This window comes from Panthera pardus, unplaced genomic scaffold (genome assembly GCF_024362965.1).
Source record: "Panthera pardus isolate Hobbes unplaced genomic scaffold, ASM2436296v1 HiC_scaffold_1, whole genome shotgun sequence".
Classification (NCBI taxonomy): Eukaryota; Metazoa; Chordata; class Mammalia; order Carnivora; family Felidae; genus Panthera; species Panthera pardus.
Window position 1 is genome coordinate 24,144,631 of NW_026526654.1, and position 20,365 is coordinate 24,164,995.

At 42.0% G+C, this 20,365-nt stretch overlaps 1 protein-coding gene across 5 annotated transcripts in view; it reads left to right on the forward strand.

Moving 5' to 3' along the window:
- The window catches only part of DZIP1 (DAZ interacting zinc finger protein 1), a 55,702-nt gene that overhangs the window by 33,168 nt on the left and 2,169 nt on the right, over window positions 1-20,365 (forward strand). For 4 of the 5 annotated variants that reach the window (XM_019444066.2, XM_019444067.2, XM_019444068.2 and 1 more), the window contains 10 exons: window positions 218-274; window positions 2,348-2,404; window positions 7,475-7,534; window positions 13,048-13,190; window positions 13,655-13,817; window positions 14,121-14,250; window positions 15,038-15,091; window positions 16,716-16,909; window positions 18,377-18,507; window positions 19,725-19,899. In XM_019444066.2, coding sequence (XP_019299611.2) covers window positions 218-274; window positions 2,348-2,404; window positions 7,475-7,534; window positions 13,048-13,190; window positions 13,655-13,817; window positions 14,121-14,250; window positions 15,038-15,091; window positions 16,716-16,909; window positions 18,377-18,507; window positions 19,725-19,899 — 1,164 coding nt within the window. The remainder of the gene's footprint in view (window positions 1-217; window positions 275-2,347; window positions 2,405-7,474; window positions 7,535-13,047; window positions 13,191-13,654; window positions 13,818-14,120; window positions 14,251-15,037; window positions 15,092-16,715; window positions 16,910-18,376; window positions 18,508-19,724; window positions 19,900-20,365) is intronic. The other variant, XM_019444069.2, reaches the window with a different exon arrangement.

Consider the following 20,365-nt stretch of genomic DNA (forward strand, 5'->3'; position numbering starts at 1 on the left):
ATACCTATATAATTACTTAGCATAAATATTTGACTGACCATAATTTTAGGAAAAAGTTTTATAAGGATTTATGTTAAACACCTTTACTCTGTTGGATGAGTGACTATATGTTGGTAAATTTTTTTTTTCCTGAGGGAAAAGATTAGTATAAGGGCTGGCAAAATATGACCCATAGCTTGTGATTTTTGTTATTAATTAATTAACTTTTTTATTTCAGGGAATCCTTTAACCTGGCAAACATTCGAATCTAAGCCAACTGCCCCAGCTGTATCTAGTAAGTTTCTATAAGAGCCTCAGGGTTCAAAAGATACTTTAATAGTGCTAAACCAATACATGACTTATTATTTTTAGAGACTCTTCTTTGAAAACCAGTGTGTTTGCAAAGTATATAATAATCTATTTTGATTCCTGGCTTTGACCTAGTTCTAAAACCCAAGACAAGACTGTAAATATCTATGTAATTTTGTGGTGATTTTTGGTTAGCCATACCTAACCTATTATTTGTCAGGTCTGTTCTCTGTGTCCCTCCCATGCTTGTACTTGTGGGTTTACAATGTGACTGTGTGGGGTGGCCACCACATTTTGGCATCGCTGAGGGTCAGTGCTGCAGGCTTTGACCTGGTGTTCCGTCAGTCACTCACTTGAGGAGGGCTCGGCAAGTCTGTCTTCCGGAACCATCAGGGTTTGGCTATAATCCACAAAGACATAATCTGAAGAGTTTAGAAACGGAAAGATTGTTTTCCTAATAATAGTTAAACAGTTGAAATATTCTTACTATTCTTTTAGTCCATTCAGGAAAGCGTAAGGATGGAGGAAGTAAGGGTGATCCTGGACAAGAGAGGACGTGCGTGCAAACAGGGATCAGAATACCAGGGAAGGGTTCAGGCTGAGGCTAGGCGCTGAGTGACGGTACCATTCATATGGGCCCAGGACAGTAGTGATGAGCATGTTTGGGAATTTGGCACAATTGACTGGGAAATGCTAATGGTTTTCACCGCTCAGTCTTCTCAAATGCTTCTGGAGGCCTCTCGATGTTACTTCTGCAAGCAGAAGAGGGTGAGAAGTGCTGAGGAGGGAAGGGCAGGTTCGTGCCAAGAGTGGGGTTGAGGGGATGGTAAAAGCTGGGCTTACATCTTATGGAAAAAATGCATTTTGTAGAAGGATGACAAGGTTAAAAGGCATTAAATTGTTATTGTTCATACTTTGTACTTGGCACAGTATTGGAACAATCTTTTGTTCCACTAAAACTTTATTTACAAAGACAGATGGTGGACTAGTATGTTCCATGGGTTTTACTTTTGCAAACCTTGATCTAGATTATGAAAGTTGCAAATGGCTTTCAGGGTCTTGTTTCTAGGGTCTGTGTGTGTCATTTACACACAGCTAGGAGTTGAACACTTTCACCAGTGGCCGTTGTAAAGACAAAAATGTATGCCCATGGAGGAAGCTAAGGCTTGTGGCCAGTATTTTTCAGAGTAGGATTAGAATTAAAGATCTATCGTAATAAGCTAGTGGAAGAGAAAACTGATAGACAAATACATAGTCCAGAGAGGAACCTCAGGTAAGAATTGTCAAATATTGGAAGGGAGGCTGTGGAATCTAATTTTCTGACGATATTTTAAAAGTAGAAAGCATTTAGTCTTCCTTGAATCAGACTTCTCTCTAAAGGCTTTGACTGAGTTAATGCCTTCTCACAATGTGTTCCAGCCCAGTGATTGGATTTTTAAAATTGATTTATTGTACATGAACGTTCATATCAGCATTATTCACAACAGCCAAAAAGTAGAAACACCCAAATACCCGTCATCTAATGAATAGATATATAAAATGTGGTCAGTCCATACAGTGGAATTGGCTGATGCTAACATGCGATGTGCAACACAGATGAACTTTGAAAATGTGGTGTTAAGTGAAAGAAGCCATTTACACAGGACCCCAATGTTTGAGTCCATTTTATATGAAATGCCCCAAAATGAGGCAAATCCACAGAGACAGAAAGTAGATCAGTGCTTGTCAGGGACCGTGGGTAGGAAGAAATGGGGAGTCGTGGCTAATGGATGTTTGGGCGCGTGTGATGAAAATGTTCTAACATTAGTAGTGGTTATGGTTGTACAGCTCTGAGTTCACTAAACACCACTGAATTCTGTATTTTCAAAGGGCAAACCGCATTTCAATAAAGCTGTTACAGAGAATTGGTTTAGGTTAGCTGGTGACTGTCACCTGAAACATTTGTCCCTTAGGATCTGTATATATCTTGACTTATTGGAGGAGTGCTTGATTATCAAGTTGAGATGCTTATACTTTTGTTACGGGAGCCTGTGAGCTTTCTCTCTTTGTGCTGTTTCAGTGACTGCCTCAGCCCCACAGACTTTGGATGCTAAACCAAGTCTAACAATGGCACACGGTAAGTTTCAGCCAAGTCTCAGCATTTTATGTGCAGTTTCTGCCCTGAGTCAGAGAACTTATTAACTAAAAGTGCTTCTGTGGGGGTAATTATGCAAAACAAAACAGAAGACGTTTTAGCAAATGCAAAACAGTTAATAAAACTACAGCCTTCATATGTAATATTATCATAAACTGTGAATATACCTACTAAAGGCATAAAGTAAAACCTGTATATGTTGCTGGACTCACAAGCAGAGATTTTTAACTTTGAGTAGTACTTTGATTATGTGTGATTTCGGGCGGAAAGTAGTAGGTGTTGGGTAAGAAGGTGATTTTCTACTAGACCAGCCAACCAGCACGTGCCACAGGGCATGTGTGACTGTTTTTGTAACTTTCAGTGTGGCAGCAAATCACCTTTTTTAAACAAACAGTTTCAGCGATTGGTTGGAAAAATCTAGAAAAGACATGTGACAGAAACCAAAGGGAAAAGTAGGAACCACTGGTGGAAATCACTGCCAGGAGTCCATTCTTGGACCAGGGGCACAAGGATGATAATTGTTAATCACATGATCCAATAGATAGGGTGAATTTTTGTAGCCGTATTTTATTTTTATACTATTAAAGTGTTTACAGTCTTTGCAAGCATGTTTTTAGTACATTGTTTTCCTGTGGTCACCTGTGTATTAACTGAATTAAAATGGGAGAGGAATCAACTTTTTTCTGCTATCTACAAATGCTTCTGGAATGTAAATGATTACTTCATTGCATTTTAGTTAGACTTAAATCCATGGTCAGTCATATCAGACTTTGTGTCTTCAGAAGTGTTGTGGTTCATATGATCGTGGCCTTTTGTAATTATCTCTTTGCTCACTGATGGACTCATGAAGTGTTTATTGCCCCTCACTTTTTTTTTCCAAAGGTCATTTCAGGCATTTCAGGAGGATCAATACCCTTGAGCATATGTGTTCACACTATGTGATGCATAAATTCCCTACTTAGTGGGTGTTATTATTGGCAAGTGTTTATAGAACACTCGGGTTTTCTCCCTCTGGGCCAGTAAAAGAGATAAAATGTATGTTGCATCTATGTCAATTTGCTTTAATATTGAATAGACAAGAAAACTTCCCCTGGCAATTGCTCTCTACTCATATTCTTTATCTTGGGTCTAAAATCTCTGTCTTGCCTTCTTTTTCAGGGTTGATTTTTATAACGCATTGCCGACTGCTTCTCTGTACTTTCACAGCGTGCTATAGTTTCTTCTTCTGTCTTTTGTTACTTTGTTATCATTAGCCTTTTGTGTGACAGTGTCTGAGGTCTACATTTTCTTTGTTAAAACAAAAAATGTAAATATTTTTGGCACCCCTATAGTAAGTATGTTTAGTATTTTGGACCCCTATAGTAAGTATGTAAGTAAGTAAGTAAGCTGTCTGGAGTTAATTCAAGAGTCCTGACAAATCCATCAGTTTCAAAGCACTGTGTTCCTTATGGACTTTGCCCTGATTGGAGCTGGACTGCATGAACCAGCCATGCCCCCTTGTTGGCATCTGCTGGGATTAAAATGCTAGTTTTAAATGCCAGCCAGACCTGGCATGAGGCCTGCAGTCTTTGGATTGGGATCTGAGCTGATTTGTGAGCATCTCAATGGGCAGGAGCAAGGAGGAGGCTAGTACGGGGGCCCACTGACCTGCCCCCCACCCCCGGCCATGGCAGTGTCCCCAACGGTAGGGGTGGGGGAGGGGGCAGGGAGAGTAAGTCTGTATTGCATAACATTATTTAGGCCGATTATGTCTCAGTCTTTCCTTTTCCATCTCAGAGCTTGATGAGGTTCTTTACTGTGAGAAATGTCGTGATTACTCACTGTCTTAGGTTGGAGATCTGCAGGTGGGAGGTTATTGGGCAGTGCTCTTGGACAACCCCCGTGAGAGAAGACGTGGGTGGAAGGGGACGTTGAACCCAGATACAGCTGCAGTGGAGGCCTCGTCAGATCTCACCGGGGGCTTTAGAGCTGGGATGGGCAGTTCAGAATTTTCCTGGATCGAGCAATCAGTTACAAGATGTGGGCTGTCCCAGAGAGGAGGCAGGGGTGTAGGCCACTCCTTTCAGCCAAGACAAAGCAAAAAATAGAAGCAAAAGGTAACAGGAACACACTAGATGTGAATTAATGGTGCAGATGAATTATTTGGCTGAGCATAGAGTATGCAGAAGAGATTTGAAGGAAGTAAGGTTGGTTGAGACTGTTCACGGCAAGCACCGTGTGCCAGACTATAGCTGTTCAGGCCGTTCTTGTGACATTATGTAGCTTCTGAATGTTCTTGAGGCTGGGTGTGGCCAGACTTGGAGGGCTAAGCTTGCGGAAGCTTAGCCTGACCAGAGTGTATTCAAAGAATCAGAGCTGGAGAGACCAGCTGGGGCTCGAGTAGTGGTCTACAGGAGATTCTTCACCTAGGAATTGGGGTTGAGGTTTTGAAACAAGAGGGGGCAGACATACCAGCCATTCCCGGGAATTGGTGGAAAGGTACAGGTGCAGATGGTTCAGGCGAGGATGAGGGAAGGGTTAAGAACACGATGAGCTCACGGAGACCGTGCCATTTAGAGGACTCTGGGAGACAGATGCAGCCATTGCCAGTGGGAAGGCACATGGCTTCATGGCCAAGAGCCTAGACTTTGAAGGGAAGCAGACAGTCTGGATTCATAGTTGACTCAGGAAGCTGTAGGTTTGGGTTTCCCTGCCTGACAAATGGGGAGAGTAGTATTGGCTACTTTGGTGGGCTGTGGTGAGGATCAGGTGAAGCAGGACCTTTGGAACAGGAGCCAGTGAGCAAGCCCTGGCCAAACGTTAGCTTCTGGGGTGCGGCCAACAAGTGCCAAAGGGCTGGATAGAGATCTAAGAGTCTGTCTTCTGGAGGTTATGGTAGGAGACTGACATAACGATTTTTCTGGAAGCCTCTGGAGCGTTCACAGGGGAGAGACTTCAGCTCTCACCCTGGATGGAGATCTCAAACCAGGGCAGGAACTGGGTCGTTTGGAGGCTGGACCTGTGGCTTATAAGGCATAAGAATGGCAGGCCCTTCTCTTCACACTTGGACATCAGTCTGCTAGTTTAGGGAGCTGGGGTCTGGTGGGCCTCACTTGCTTTATTGTAGGAGCCTGGCTTCCCTCCCCTAGAACCCTGTCCTCTGCCCCACAGGAGCAAAGGTCACAGTTTTGAAGATTTATCCTGACTCCAGAGAAATAAGTCCTAAGATGATCTCTGTAATACAATGATAATAAATATGCATATGATGGTTTGGGGAGATTTTAGGGAGATTTTCCTCATAACTTTATTTTTGTCATTTTCACAAAGTATAATAAAATATATACCATGTGACTTTAAAAATTGAAATTAGCTCTCCTCCTAAAAATCCCTACTTTCAGCAGTTCAAACTAGTAAATAGTCTATTTGTGTAACTTTACCTTTTAATTTTTTTAATATTTTACTGAGATAAAATTGATCTATAACACGTATCAGGTGTACAACATAATGATTTGGTAATTGTATATATTGTGAAACGATCACCACAGGGTCTAGTTAACATCCATCGCCACACATAATTACAGGATTTTTTCTTTATTTATATGACTTTAAAATCTTGCTGCTGAATGACAAATTCGAAAGCACATTTCTAATGTTCAGCAGCCGTGGTCCATGGATGTAATTAAATGCTTCTTTGTGTGATCATGTTCATGTTTCAAAATTAGACTACTATTTGCTAGGCCGTGTTCCAGAAGTTCCAGAAGTTTAAAATGCATTTCTCCCAGTCAACGTTAGATAGGTTGACTTGGTTGCTGAATAAGCTATAAGAGCCTATTTATATATACTTAAGTATAACATATATGTATTTATTTGTGTGTCCCTGTACATGTGTGCATATGTTTGTAGATGCCTAAAACAGAGTACCAGAAGTACCCTTCAGCAAATTAAATCTAGAACATCAGAGTAGGGGGTATTAAATCTTAGGGAATCTGTGCAAAGCACATAGATCTGTGCCCGACAAGCTGGTGGGCTCTCAGTAATTGTTGGCAGTTACTACCCTCAAGGTCACCCACTCTGGGGTCAGGTGGTGGAATGAAATGGCCTCGGCCCTGTGGGTGCAGGTGGAGAGCTCCCTGGGGAGGTCCCTGTGGCAGTCTCCAAGCTGAAGACGAGTGAAGCACGCACTTCCTAAGCTAGATCTCTGCATTTTATCCCGTGTCTGAAACCTGACTGCCTGACGCCCAAACCTGACCTTCCCCAGGAAGGAACTTTCCCTCTATTGATGGGATGGCATTTAGCTTTATCTGTGCTGCCTATGGGTTTCCTAGTGCACAGTCACCAGGAGGCCTCATCTCTGCAGCCCCCCCCCGCACCCCCCCCCCCCCTCCACACACACACCGGGCCCTGTTCTGGGGTGGGATTGGGAACAGCCTGCCTTCACGTGCAGTCTGTCCGCAGCCTTGCCCTGGTGGCTTTCCCGGAGTGGAAGCAGGTGTTGAACCGTGGTTTGGGGACACAGAGGCGTATAAGGACAGGGTCTTAGTCCTCCCACTGCCCCTCGGGCCACCCGTCCTCCACCATCCCGGTCCTCCCACTTAAAGGCCTCGGGGCTAATGACAAGTGGGAATCCCAGAGCCTTGGGCATTTTCAAATATTTTTATTTTTGGAACTGAAATCGCTTCATTAATTTTCTCTTTAGCCACCCTATCAAAATACCTTATAAGGAAAGTATTTGGGGGGGGGGGGGTGGATAAGTGAAGAAGACCTTTTGCAGTTGTGTCCTTAAAAGAATCGCATCAGGCACGAGGTTGCTGAGTGAGAAACTGGGTGTAATTATTTGAAAATATAATTTCCTGAGAGGGGACTTGATGGAAAAGACGTGGAAAGAGAAGATATCACGAAAAAGTGACCAGCTTTAACTGACTGCCTCCATATATTTTCCCCCAGCGAATCCTGCTGTTTGGGGCATGATTAAAATACTGCGGAACTATATGGGTCTCAAAGTTGTTTGCAAGGAAACTAATTTTACTTTGCTGTTGTCCTGTTTGTACTGTTCTTATTTTTCCTCATCGATAGAACAGGCATTCCCATCGCACATACTGGAACCAATAGAAGAGCTTTCAGAGGAAGAAAAAGGTAACCAAGGGCTCCATCAGGGGTCCTACCTGCCTAGAGTCTACTTAGATGCCAAAACGCAAGCCTTGAATCCGATCCAGTGGTTTTTGTCACACCATATCCAAAGTAGGGAAGACATTTAGGTTTGGAGATTATGCTTTCAGTCTATCTGTAGTAATCTGTCATCTTACTCCTTGAACATGCTGTTATATTTTCTTTCCCCTGCATTCCTGCATTCTTAGCATCTGAATAAGACATTTTTGTGTCAGTCGTGTGCCCGATGATAACAAAAATATTTGTCGCACAGTAGGTATTTCTCACACCCTGGATCTGGGAAAGGAATGGGTGAAGTACCCATTTCAAAATGATTTTAATAGCAAGAAAATCGTAATGTTTAAGCTCTCAATGTAGAATATTTAGGTACAGAATAATATCTGTGTGGGCAAATTTGGGAGCTGTTCAAGGTTTGGGGAGATAATTAGAGCAATTGTTGCTTATTCATTTGGCAGTTCTCAAAATCACTTTCTGTCCATTAATTTTGAAGTTTATGAAAAATGTTCCACATTATTAAGAGTATTTTCTATGCCAGACTTGTAGATCCTAACACCATTACATCTGAATCTGTTTATCATCATTTTCTCCTTAACAGTGATAATGCTTGACCATTTATCACCTCTTCAGGAGAAAGCAAATGGTTAATATGTATATAGATTCTGGCCTTGGCATTTGTGTTAGAGAATTAAAATTTTTTTATTAAAAATTTTTTTAATCTTTATTTTTGAGAGAGAGACAGAGAGAGAGAGAGAGAGAGAGAGAGAGAGAAAGAAAGCACAAGTGGGGGAGGGGGAGAGAGAGAGGGAGACACAGAATCTGAAGCAGGCTCCAGGCTCTGAGCTGTCAGCACAGAGCCCAACGCAGGGCTTGAACTCACGAAATATGAGATCATGACCTGAGCTGAAGTTGGAGGCTTAACAGACTTGAGCCACCCAGCCGCCCCAAGAATTAAAATTATATATTCCAATTTGCAAATTCTTAATAGTTGTTATAACTTCTTCTGTGTTATCTAGACAACTTTTTCCAAATTGTTTAGAAATTGAGAAGTGGCTAAACCAGGCACATCTATAAAATCTATGCAATGTGTATTTTCAATTTGCTTTCAAGTAACATGCTTTCTCCCTCCTCCATGTCATTTACTGATGTCTGGAACACAAAATATCTTATTCTGTGAAGAATCTATGTAATGCATCAGGAGGTTCATAGAAAGGGTCCAAAATTTTTAAACAGGAGCCCCAAATCATACGGTTCACACTCATTTAAAAAACGAGTCAGCTAGGTTCCAGGAGGAGTCCTGCTTTGTCCACCATCACTTGGGGCCCTGCTTCCTCCCGCTGCACCCTTCTGCCTCTGTTTCTTTTAAAATTCTCTACCCAGACCATGTAGGGGGTGAGTTTGGGCGGCAAACACCGTCATCGGTTGTGTTGCCACATGCAAGGGACCAGACTGGGAAAGAAAATAATCTTTGCCACCCTCAACTGCATTCAGACACAGCTCTAGTGGGACATAGGAAAGGGCTGGAGACCACCAGAAAGCCCTGAGTCCCAAGCACACTGTTACAGAAGCCAGGGACCCAATGAATCCTTCCAGTGCTTCCATGGGGCCAGCAGATTAATTGCCATCAATAAATTCCTCAGCTGTGCTAACATTTTGCGATGATATCTGTGCAGCTAAATTTTGGCAGTGGTTTGTTTGCAAAGCGCTGTGGCTGTTACCAAGAAGTAAGGCATGCATGACTATTTCTGCGTCCATACTTTTTTGACAGTCCCAGAGAGGCATATTTGATCTTGCTGTCCTATAGGACGTTAGGATGTGAGGGCCAGGAGGGCTCTCAGGGGTCGTTTTATTGTTCAGAACCTCGAAACACAGGGGGATCGGGAGCTTGCTCCAAGCTGTTGGGCTTCATTAGCGACGGGACTGGAACTAAAGTCCAGGTGTTCTGCTTTCCGTAGTTTAATGCAAGGAATGAAGTGAGAGAGGCAGGCTGGTCCAGGACTGGCAGGGTGCCCTTGGAGCAGTCTCTTTACCTCTCTGTTTTTAGTGTCTTCAGGTGAAAAATGAGACAATTAATTACTAGATGATGAAGTCCCTTCTGACTCAGAAATTCTGTTTTGGTTTTTTTTACTGTTTGCTTCGCACTGCAATTATTTGCTCACCATGAATGCTGTGTCATTAGTCTGATATAACTGATCATTTGTGTGGGCTGTTATCCACTGGCCACCTACCTGGGTATGCTTTACATTTAAAAAAAATTTTTTTTAATGTTTATTTGTGTGAGAGAGAGAGGGAGAAGTAGGGGCAGAGAGAGAGGGAGACACAGAATCTAAAGCAGGATCCAGGCTCCCAGGTGTCAGCACACAGCCCGATGCGGGGCTTGAACTCACAAGTGGTGAGATCATGACCTGACCTAACGTCAGGTGCTTAACTGACTGACCCAGGCACCCCATGCCTTAAATTTTTTAATGAGAGGAAATGCTGATCCTTAGAAAGTTTTGTCTTACTGATCTTGTGAGCGGTATGTGCTTTAATTAAAGTCTTCAGCTGTGATTGGCTTTCAAGTGATTAATTCCACCTTTACATAAAAACTTTATGTTTTTTCTCCTGTTCATTCTATATTCTTTCTTTTGCTTCTTATCGGCCAGCTCCAGCCTTCTGAGAGCCTCCTACCAAGAGGTTTCTAATTATTCATAAATGAATAATCCAAAGCAAGCATCAACATATAAAGTGAATTTGAGGACAGAGGGAAATGTTTAATCTGCAGTCATTTTGGGAAACTCGGTCATCAGAATGAATTTGTCATCAGGGTTGAGAATGAACCCAGACCAATCAGCAAACAAATTCAGTTCACTTGACCCCAGTCCTGGAGCAGACAGAGCCTGGAGCCTCTCTGGCTGTGCTTGTCTTCAGTTCCTTTTACATCCTGGATACTGACCCCAAAATTACCTTTGTGTAAACAGGGCGAGAGGTGTGTCTGTTTCACTGGTAGCGCCATGACTCCCAGGCCATCTCTTGGTACCTCTTCTCATTTTAGCCCTAGATATTTGTGCACTTGATGGCCAACTAGCAGCCAAAGCCAACGACACGGCCATGGCTGCAGCTGGATTTTGGTGCATTATCTCTGGATTTTGATGCATTATCCATTCCTAGGACAGAAGTGCTTTTTTGTTTGTTTGTTTGTTTTTGAAAGAGAGGGAGAGAGAGAGAGAGAGAGAGAGACAATGTGAGTGGGGGAAGGGCAGAGAGAGGGAGACACAGTATCTGAAACAGGCTCCAGGTTCTGAGCTGTCAGCACAGAGCCCAACACTGGGCTCCAATTCACAGACCAGACTGTGAGATTATGATTTGAGCTGAAGTCAAACGCTTAACCGCTTAACCAACTGAGCCACCCAGGCGTCCCAGAAGTGTTTTTTTTGTTTTGTTTTGTTTTTTTTAAAGGTGGCTCCAGAATACGGGAAAACATTGGTGGGAAAACAGCATGAATGCTGAGACTATAAAATTTGAGATTACTTCTGACTTATATTAATATATAATCTTACAAAATTTCATAATTTCAGTTTAGCAAGCCGCAGTACCAAAGTATAGCAAAGCATTATCATGCAGGACCTTTCCTTCTATTTAATGTACATATCATCATTTGACTGATTTTGCCCTCAGCAAAACCGGTTATTAATGAGCAGAAACATTCTTTACCTGCTGGTATCGCACTAAGGTTTAGAGAACATCTGAACCACAGAGCGTTTTGTTGAGGGTCTTCTGTCAATCTGAGTGCCGTGGGTCCCTACACTTCCCATGGACTGAGGTGGGGGAGGGAAGAATGGGTGTCTCTGGAGCCCCTGGAGCCCCAGACCCACTAGATGCTGGCATCTGGTGCTACCCTTGTTGGGTGAAACACCCCTGTTTGGAGAATAGACTCCAAAATGATAGCACTGGTGATGTGTTCTCTCAGATCTGGCTTGGGACATTCACCAAGGGTCTGAACAGCCCACTGTGAGGCCTCTTGCATCAAATTCTCAGCTCCTTTGACATCGGACTCAGTTCAGGGTCATGTAGACATGCCCCTTCTCCAAATGCTCTTGAAGTAGACATTTTTTAGTGGGAAGGAAAAGCTAGAATATGGCCTATTGTTTTTTCTTTGCTTTTAATTAGAAAGGCTCTTTTAAACAGAATATACTTCTCCCAAGACCTGTATTAACCTCTTTTTCATTTTGGTAAATATTTTGGGAGGGGTTATAATTTTCATGTTTTGAAATTTTTGTATAAACTTCTACCGAATTTATTAAATAAAAACTTAATTATTTAATGTAAACTGGGCTTCTTCATAAAATGATACATAAATTCTAACTGAATTTAAGACAGATGAATTCTTCAGAAAGTAGCAAAATAATTTTAGGATAAACCATTGAACTTCTAAAGAATTTATTTTTTCTACCGTGCTTCTATAGAGACATTTCTCTTGCATTATTTATCTAGTTATAATTCAGTTAAGTGGGAGGGGCAGAGAAAGAGGGAGAGGGAGAATCCCAAGCAGGCTCTGCACCTGTTAGTGCAGAGCTAGACATGGGGCTTGAACCCACGAACTGTGTGAGACCATGACCTGAGACAGAAACAAGAGCCAGCCGCTTAACCGACTGAGACACACAGGTGCCCCTAAAGACACTGAAGTTTTTTTTAATGTTTATTTATTTTTGAAGAAGAGAGAGACAGAGTGTGGGGGGCAGGGGGGGCAGAAAGAGAGGGAGACACAGAATCCGAAGCAGGCTCCAGGCTCCGAGCTGTCAGCACAGAGCCCGACGCGGGGCTTGAACCCACAAACCGCAAGATCATGACCTGAGCCAAAGTCGGACGCCCAACCGACTGAGCCACCCAGGCGCCCCAAGACACTGAAGTTTTAAAGCAAACTTAAGATAGTTTTGAAAGTTGTGATACTTCAGCATTATATATTGTGCTTGAATGACCAAACGACCCAAAAACTGTATTACAAAATGCTTGCTTGCCGTTTAAAAGTGGTGTTTTGCCATTTTCTGCTTAGGGATTTTATGTATTTTTCTTTTTTCTTCTCTTTTCTTTTTTCTTTTCTTTTCTTTTTTAAATTTACATCCAAGTTCGTTAAGATACAATGTAGTATTGCTTTCAGGAGTTGAATCTAGTGATTCATCACATACATATAACAGCCAGTGCTCATCACAAGGGCCCTCCTTACTGTCCATCATCCATTTAGCCCATCCTCCACCCCCCCATCGCCTCCAGCAACCCTCAGTTTGTTCTCTGTATTTAAGAGTCTCATGGTTTGCCTCCCACTCTGTTTTTATCTTATTTTTCCTTCCCTTTCCCTATGTTCAGTCTGTTTTGTTTCTTAAATTCCACATGTGAGTGAAATCATATGATACTTGTTTTTCTCTGACTTATTTTCGCTTAGCATAATACACTCCAGTTCAGGAATATTTAATTTTTTTTAACACATTTTGTAAACTTTATTTCAGGAAGGGAGAATGAACAGAAATTAAGTAACAACAAGATACATTTAAGGAAAGCTTTGAAGGGTAACCCCTCCCTCAATAAGGAAATCAGAAACATGTTGGAGCAGAGTTTGCTGGAGAAACTGGAAACCTTGGGGATTAATGCGGTAAGCTCATTCATTTCAGGAACACTTGTTGGTTTTGCTTTATTTTGCTTTCTCAATGGGAAGGGATCAGAGAAGAGAAGAAGGCATGTCTGCTCTGTCCTTGTGGATTCATTCTGTCCTGATGGCCCACCTTGCATTGTTGGTTAGTCAGACAGACAGAGACAGACACACACACACACACACACACACACACACACACACACACACACACCCCTCTGTGCATTTGGTCCTAGCACTCAACAGCCTCTCACCGCTAACCAATCATGTAGAGTCATTCACACATCCCCTGTCCCACTGCGCTGGGAGTGCCTTTCGAGGTCAGAATAGCGTGTTGTGGTATGTTAGGGCATCCGCTTACCTCACACACAGCCATAAAGACAAGAGGTTGGCATAGTTCGTGCTAACAAATGTTCATGAAATGAAGAACATGCCAGGATAATTCGGTTAACGGTTCATCTCTTCAGGATATACGTGGTATTTCAAGTGATCACTTCAGTAGAGTGCTAAGAACTGTGGAATCAGCAAGACATGAGCGAGAAAGACAAATACCTAACATTCAGCAAATTCGAGAATTCCTTGAACGTGAGGTCAGCTGTAAAATCGAGGAGAGAAACTTACTGTCCTCAGGTAAGCCCGTAACTGGCTGCCATTGCATTTCTGCACATAGGAGCGAAATCCAGTTCTCTTTCATAATTTTAAATGTCTCACAAACTCTAGAACTTGATTGGCAAGTCTAATACCATATGAACCATTTATATGTTGGGTCTCGGATTTTATTTTTATATTAAAAATTGCCTGTGGTGTGGACTCTAGACCCAAGAGATGAGTTTGTTGGTTTCAACTGCCAGTGTAGACAGTATTGTGGTATTTTCTTCTTCACTCACTGATCATCAAGGCAATGGAGATTCATGAATGATACTACTATTCCAGATAAGTATGGTGCTTCTCAAATGGATACCCTCTCAACTGGAGAAATACCCAAGGCAGTGCAACTTCCTCCCAAAAGCAGACAACTGATTAGGCAAAGACCTGTTTTCACTGATAGGACATCTGTTCCCAAGTGAGTATTTTTAATGCTAAAATTTTTGTATAAAAGGTTTTTTTTAATGTTTATTTATTTTTGAGAGAGAGAGACAGAGACAGAGCACAAGCCGGGGAGGAGCAGAGAGAGAGGGAGACACAGAATCCAAAGCAGGCTCCAGGCTCCAGGCTGTGAGCTGGAGCCCGATGCGGGGCTTGAACTCCTGAACTGCAAAATCATGACCTGAGCCAAAGTCGGATGCTCAATCGACCGAGCCACCCAGGCACCCCTGATAGACTGGGTGGCTTTAAACAACAGCAATATGTTTTCTCACACTTCTGGAGATTAGAAGTCTGAAATCAGCGTGCAGTATGGTCGGGTTCTGGTGGCAGCTCACTTCCAGGCTTGCAGACAGACGCCTTTTTTCCCTTTTTTCTCACTGTATCCTCCCATGGCAGTCAGAGAGAGGACTGATCCTTCTTCCTCTTTTTAAAAAGGACACTAATCCATTTATGGGGGCCCCCACCCTCATGACCTCAGATAAGCCTAATTACCTCCCAAAGACCCCTTCTTCTGAGAGCATCACATTGGGGGTTAGGGGTTCCACACACGGATTTTAGGGGGACACACACTCACCCCACAACAAGGTTTGACTCAGCCAAGAGTCACACGTACAGCTCTGGCCTGTCACGGGCACTGGCACACTCGTTGCTGCTGATCCTCGTTAACATACGTTCAAAGCCACAATCACCAATCCCATAGAAATTTACATTAAATTATGTTATTGGTCCATGCCGTTTAGAAATCGTTTTCTGTTGTTTTTTAGAATTAAGAAAAATATCACAGAAGATCATTTTCCCAAAAAGTCTTCAACTCTTACGTGAGTACTTGGGAGCGGGGAGCAGCCATTTAAAAAATTCTTTTCACTGAACGTTCCTTTTATCGTAAATTAGTGTGTGCACTGTGATTAACTAAAGCCCTAATGATTAAACATCGTAATTGATTTGTTACTCTTTTATGACATGTCTTTGTTTCTTTACCAGATTTTATGTAAGTCAGTAGCACTTATCACATCTTGACCTCCACTAAGAAGTGAGACCGCCCTGAGTCATTTCCGTTACTCCCCTCAGTGTCCAGTACTTTTCAATAAGCACAAAGAATTAAATGGATGATGTCAACTTTTAGCGGCTGGATTCTTGGTAGCACAGTCAGATGATATTTCAGTCTTCTCGCTCCTTGTGGAAATCAGGAATGGCCCTAGACCTTACTGTCTTCGGCCCTCTCGGGATACTAAGAATCCTAGCTGAGTTACTCATAAACTGTGTGCCACTGATTCAGTAGTTTACCTGTTTAAGCCTGTTTCCTTATCTGTTCAATGGGATGATGCTGCCTTTTTCACAGGATAGTTCTACTACAAATTAATACATGAAAAGGGCTTGCCTCAGTGCTTGGCAGTTCATGGGGGCTTAATAAATTATAGGTATATTTTTGTTTTTACTTATAATGTTTTTTAGTTTTGTTATTTTACTTATAATTTATATTTAAGGGAATATAATTTAAATATAAATTTGGGTATTTATAAGTAAATTTAATTTTATCATAACTGAAATTTATCATCAAGTTTTTCTGGAGATATTAATACTGTAAATATCTCTTCTTGAGGCACTGTGTATATATAGTAGAGACAATATAAACTATGTATATATCAACTATATATAAATATATATATAAACTATGTATATATAAACTATATATAAATATATATATAATAACCATATACAGTTATATATAAACTATATATATATAAACTATATGTATATAAACTATATATATAACTATATATAAATATATATTTAACTTATATATATATAGTTAGAGACAGTATAAATATAGTAGAGGCAATAAAAATGATTTACCCTTCAAAAGCACTCTTCATGTACATAATCTCATAGGAAGAGCCTTATTTCATGGGATGTAGTATAACAACATTGTCTGGAATTTAAATGCTCAAAGAATATTTTTTTTTTTGAGAGAGAGAGAGAAGGGGAGGGGCAGAGAGAGAGGGAGAGAGAGAATACCCAGCAGAGTCCATGCTGTCAGTGCAGAGCCCAGCTTGGGCTCTCATGAGCCTGTGAGATCACGACCTGAGCTGAAATCAAGAGTCAGACACTTAACCCAGTGAGCCCCCAGGCACCCCAGGAGAGAGAGAGTCTTAAGCAGATTCCACGCTTAGCATGGAGCCCCACACGGGACTTGATCCCATGATGCTGGGATCATTACCTGAGCCGAAATCAAGAGTTAGACACTTACCCGACTGAGCCACCCAGGAGCCCTAAGTGCTCAAAGAATATTCTTAAATGAACAAACACTACTCTGAACTTCTCACTGTAAAATAGAATGCTCTTTTAAAAGGCATATCCTGTAATGTGAAGTGACTGAAAATCCTGAATCATTGTAAATCCTGAAATGGGAAAACAATGCCGTTTGGGTTTTCATTTGTTTAGGACGCCGCCCTTCAGTTCAGAGGAAGAGTTGGATGGTGAGGACCTCATCCAGGCATGCGCATCCCCAGACTTACTTCTCGTGCAGTCATCCAAAAGCAACAAGAATAGCTTTGGAAAGAACACTGTCAAAAGTGACACTGACTGGACCGAGGGTAGTGAAATCGAGGACTCCGATATTTCTCCCAAGCCCACAGGTGAGCTGTTGTCATTGAAAATCCTTCAGGAAATTTTGTTTAGGACAGTGCTTCCTAACTAGGGGCACGAAGCACCGGGAGTCTGAGCTGGGAAAGTGCTCACAGGAAGGATGGGGCTAATCCAAAAGCTACTGTTGCCGAAGGAAGACAGACAGGGCACAGCAACTGACTGATGTGCAAGTGGAAGGCGAGGAGGGAGCTGGGGATACCTAAGTGTGTCAGTTTCCTAGGGCTTTAGGAACAAAGTGCTGCACGCCTTGTGGCTTTGAACAAATTTCTTGTCTCTGTTCCAGAAGCTGAAAGGCCAAAATCAAGGGTGGCAAGGTTGGTTCTTTGTGAGGGCCACGAGGGAAAGATCTGGTGTGAGCCTTTGGCCTTGGCTTGCCAATGGCCGTCTGGTCCCTGTGTCTCATCACATCACCTTGCCCCTGTTCGTTTTTGTGTCTGAATGTCCCGTTTTTATAAGGACACTAGTCATACTGGATTATGCCCCGCCCCCTAATGACCTCACTTTAATTTGATTACCCCTTTAAAGGCCTTATCTCAAAATAAGATCATGTTCTGGAATATTGGGGGTCAGGACATCAACATATGCACATGGAGGGATACAACTCAGCCCATACACTGGGTGCCTGTAAGAATGGCTGTTCTTATGCACCGTGCTGCCTTTGGGTGTGGCAGTTCTAGGGGAGCAGAAAAGCCAAGTGTAGGACTGCTGATAATTTGAAGAGAAGTGGGGCATAAGGGTCATTTCTTAAAAAAGAAGTTCTGCTTAATGCAGTTAAACATTATATATTTCAAACACCTCAGATATCATTAATTTATCGTATTGTATACAATTTATATATGTACACATAATTACGTAAAATATAATTAATTTCAAAACAGTTAATACTGTTTTTGAAAATACCCACGTGAATATTCCACTTATACAGACTACCTTGCTGAAGTGAACATTTCTTTTTTTTTTTTTAATGTTTATTTATTTTTGAAGGAAAGAAAGACAGAGTGTGAGTGGGGGAGGGGCAGAGAGAGAGGGAGGCACAGAATCCGAAGCAGGTTCCAGGCTCTGAGCTGTCAGCACAGAGCCCGACGTGGGGCTCAAACCCACAAACTGCGGGATCACCACCTGAGCCGAAGTCAGATGCTTAACCGACTGAGCCACCCAGGCGTCCAAAATGAACGTTTCTGACCACAACTTGAATGAAACCATCCTTCTTTGATTTAAAATGAAAACTTTATTACTTCTAGTCTAGGGGATCATGATCTTTTTAAAAGGGATTATTATAAGGGCATTAATGTAACTTTTTGTCAATGCCCAAAATATATCAATTGATTTTAATTTAATAAATATGATTTTTTGCAAAGCTTACATTTTTTCAAAGTCGCCTGTAAAGTTATTTTGGAACCAAACATAGATAATGATTTTTTTTTTTTAACTGTACCTATTTCCTGTTGGTCACATAGGAACCTCCATTAAAACGCTGACCGAAAAAGTTGAAAAGACGGTTTCAAATCATGGAAGTGTGAACAAGCCATTTGGTGGGATTAACGTTGCCGAGGCGTTCATCAAGAAAGAACTGAAAGAAGACCTGAAGGTGAAATCACTTTTGCTTGCTAGACACACACAGAGAAATTCATCTTTTAACGGGTTATCCTTACTAATTGTATGTCCTTTTTGTAGTGAAATATTAAACAAACCTAGTTACTTGGTGTAGCCAGAGGTTGAGACTTTTACCTTATCTCACTTGCCATCTTGCCTTTCTTTCCATTCTGTAGAGAATCAAAGATACTGGGGTGCTAACTGGTAATAAGGCAACATGTGCTTATCAAGTTCTACAGGTTTTCAAATGCCTGTCACATGCCGGGCTTGACACTTGCAGGTGTTAGACGGTTTGTACACAGAAACGTGTGACTGACTAGAACCTGGGGCCTCAGATCCGAGTCGGCGGCATGACCTGACCGTAAAATGGGGACTTGTCGAGGTCTGGCCCCACTTGGGAGCTGGCGTTGGTGGAGAAATGCATCAGAGATCTGAGGGCAGAGCCCAAGCTCTTCCTCCTGAAGGGAGGAGAGGCCCTGACACATTCTGAGGTCCCAACGCCAGGACACCGGAAGTGTTTCTGTGGATGGAGGGCTCCTGTTGTATTTCCGGGCGTCGCTCATCTGTGCCGACTGGGTCTTCCAGTGGGCCTTCCAAGTCACTGCTTGCTTAGATTTAACTCTTCTCCTGCCCATCTAGGGACCCAGAGCATTTTGCCAAACTACTTTTAGTAGTGTTATTTGTATTGTACAAGCCAAAAGTGACAAAACGTATCACTCAAGCAAGAGAAAGCTAATGTGTCTTCCTTAGAAAAGGGGCAGTAGAAATGTGTGCTCCTTCAGTCGGGGCCTTTTCTGCAGGGCCCTTATGTGGCGTCTCCTGAAGTTCAGTGTCACATTATCACAGAGGGAAGAGCCCCAGACCCTGCCTAGTTCCTACTTAGGGAGCACCCTTACTTTACTACTACAACATAGTGTTTCTGGGATTTTGGAAACTCATGGTTGGTAGAGGAGGTAGGAAACCTACATTTCCATGGCAAAACAAAAAACAAAAAACAAAAACAATAAAAGAGGTGGTTCTGTCTGCTTTCAAAACACAGCTTTCCAAGTTCGTTTCATTCCCTTCCAGAAATGACCAGATGGGCAATCCTCCGAGATTCCCCAAATTCAAGTCATTCTGTGTCAGCAGCTCAGTCTAGCCAACAGAACGACCAAGGGGCGCTAACATGGACCGCGTCTTTATGAAACGTTCATTACTCTCCTTTTCTTTTAGTGCACAGATGTGGACGATGAAGACTGGGACATATCATCCTTAGAGGAAGAAAAATCTTTAGGGAAAAAAACTGGGCAAGAACAGAAGGAACATCTACCTTTGAAGAATGAGCCAAATTCTACTCAAGTGCCAAATGCCTGGGTTGCATCTAATCTCCAGGGGCCAAAGGGAGAAGGTTTGCTGCTTTAACGTCTTACAGGAGCTTGGTCTACTTTCTAATTATTTGTGTTTCTTCCTTATAAATATCTAATTAAACTTAATATATCATACAAGTATCGATGCTTTATGTTATTTTAAAAAGGACTAAATGTGCACAACATCTGATCTGTATATATTTATTTAATTTGGGCCTAATCTTTGGATTTTAATTTTATTACTTTAATTTTAACATTATTTTTGAGAACGCCCATACAAATATTCATGCTTCATGCAGATGCCTCGCAGAAAATTAGAATTTCTGATCACACACCTGAGTGGGGCCATTCTTCTGGCAGTCTTCCTGAATTAATCTGCTCACACATCAAATGTTTTTATTTTCTTTGAAGAAAGATTTCTCTTGCAACATCGTAGCCAGTGGGATGAATTACAAATGAAACCCTGAGGTGACATTGTTCTTGGGTGAGACCTAGCATCTGGCTAAG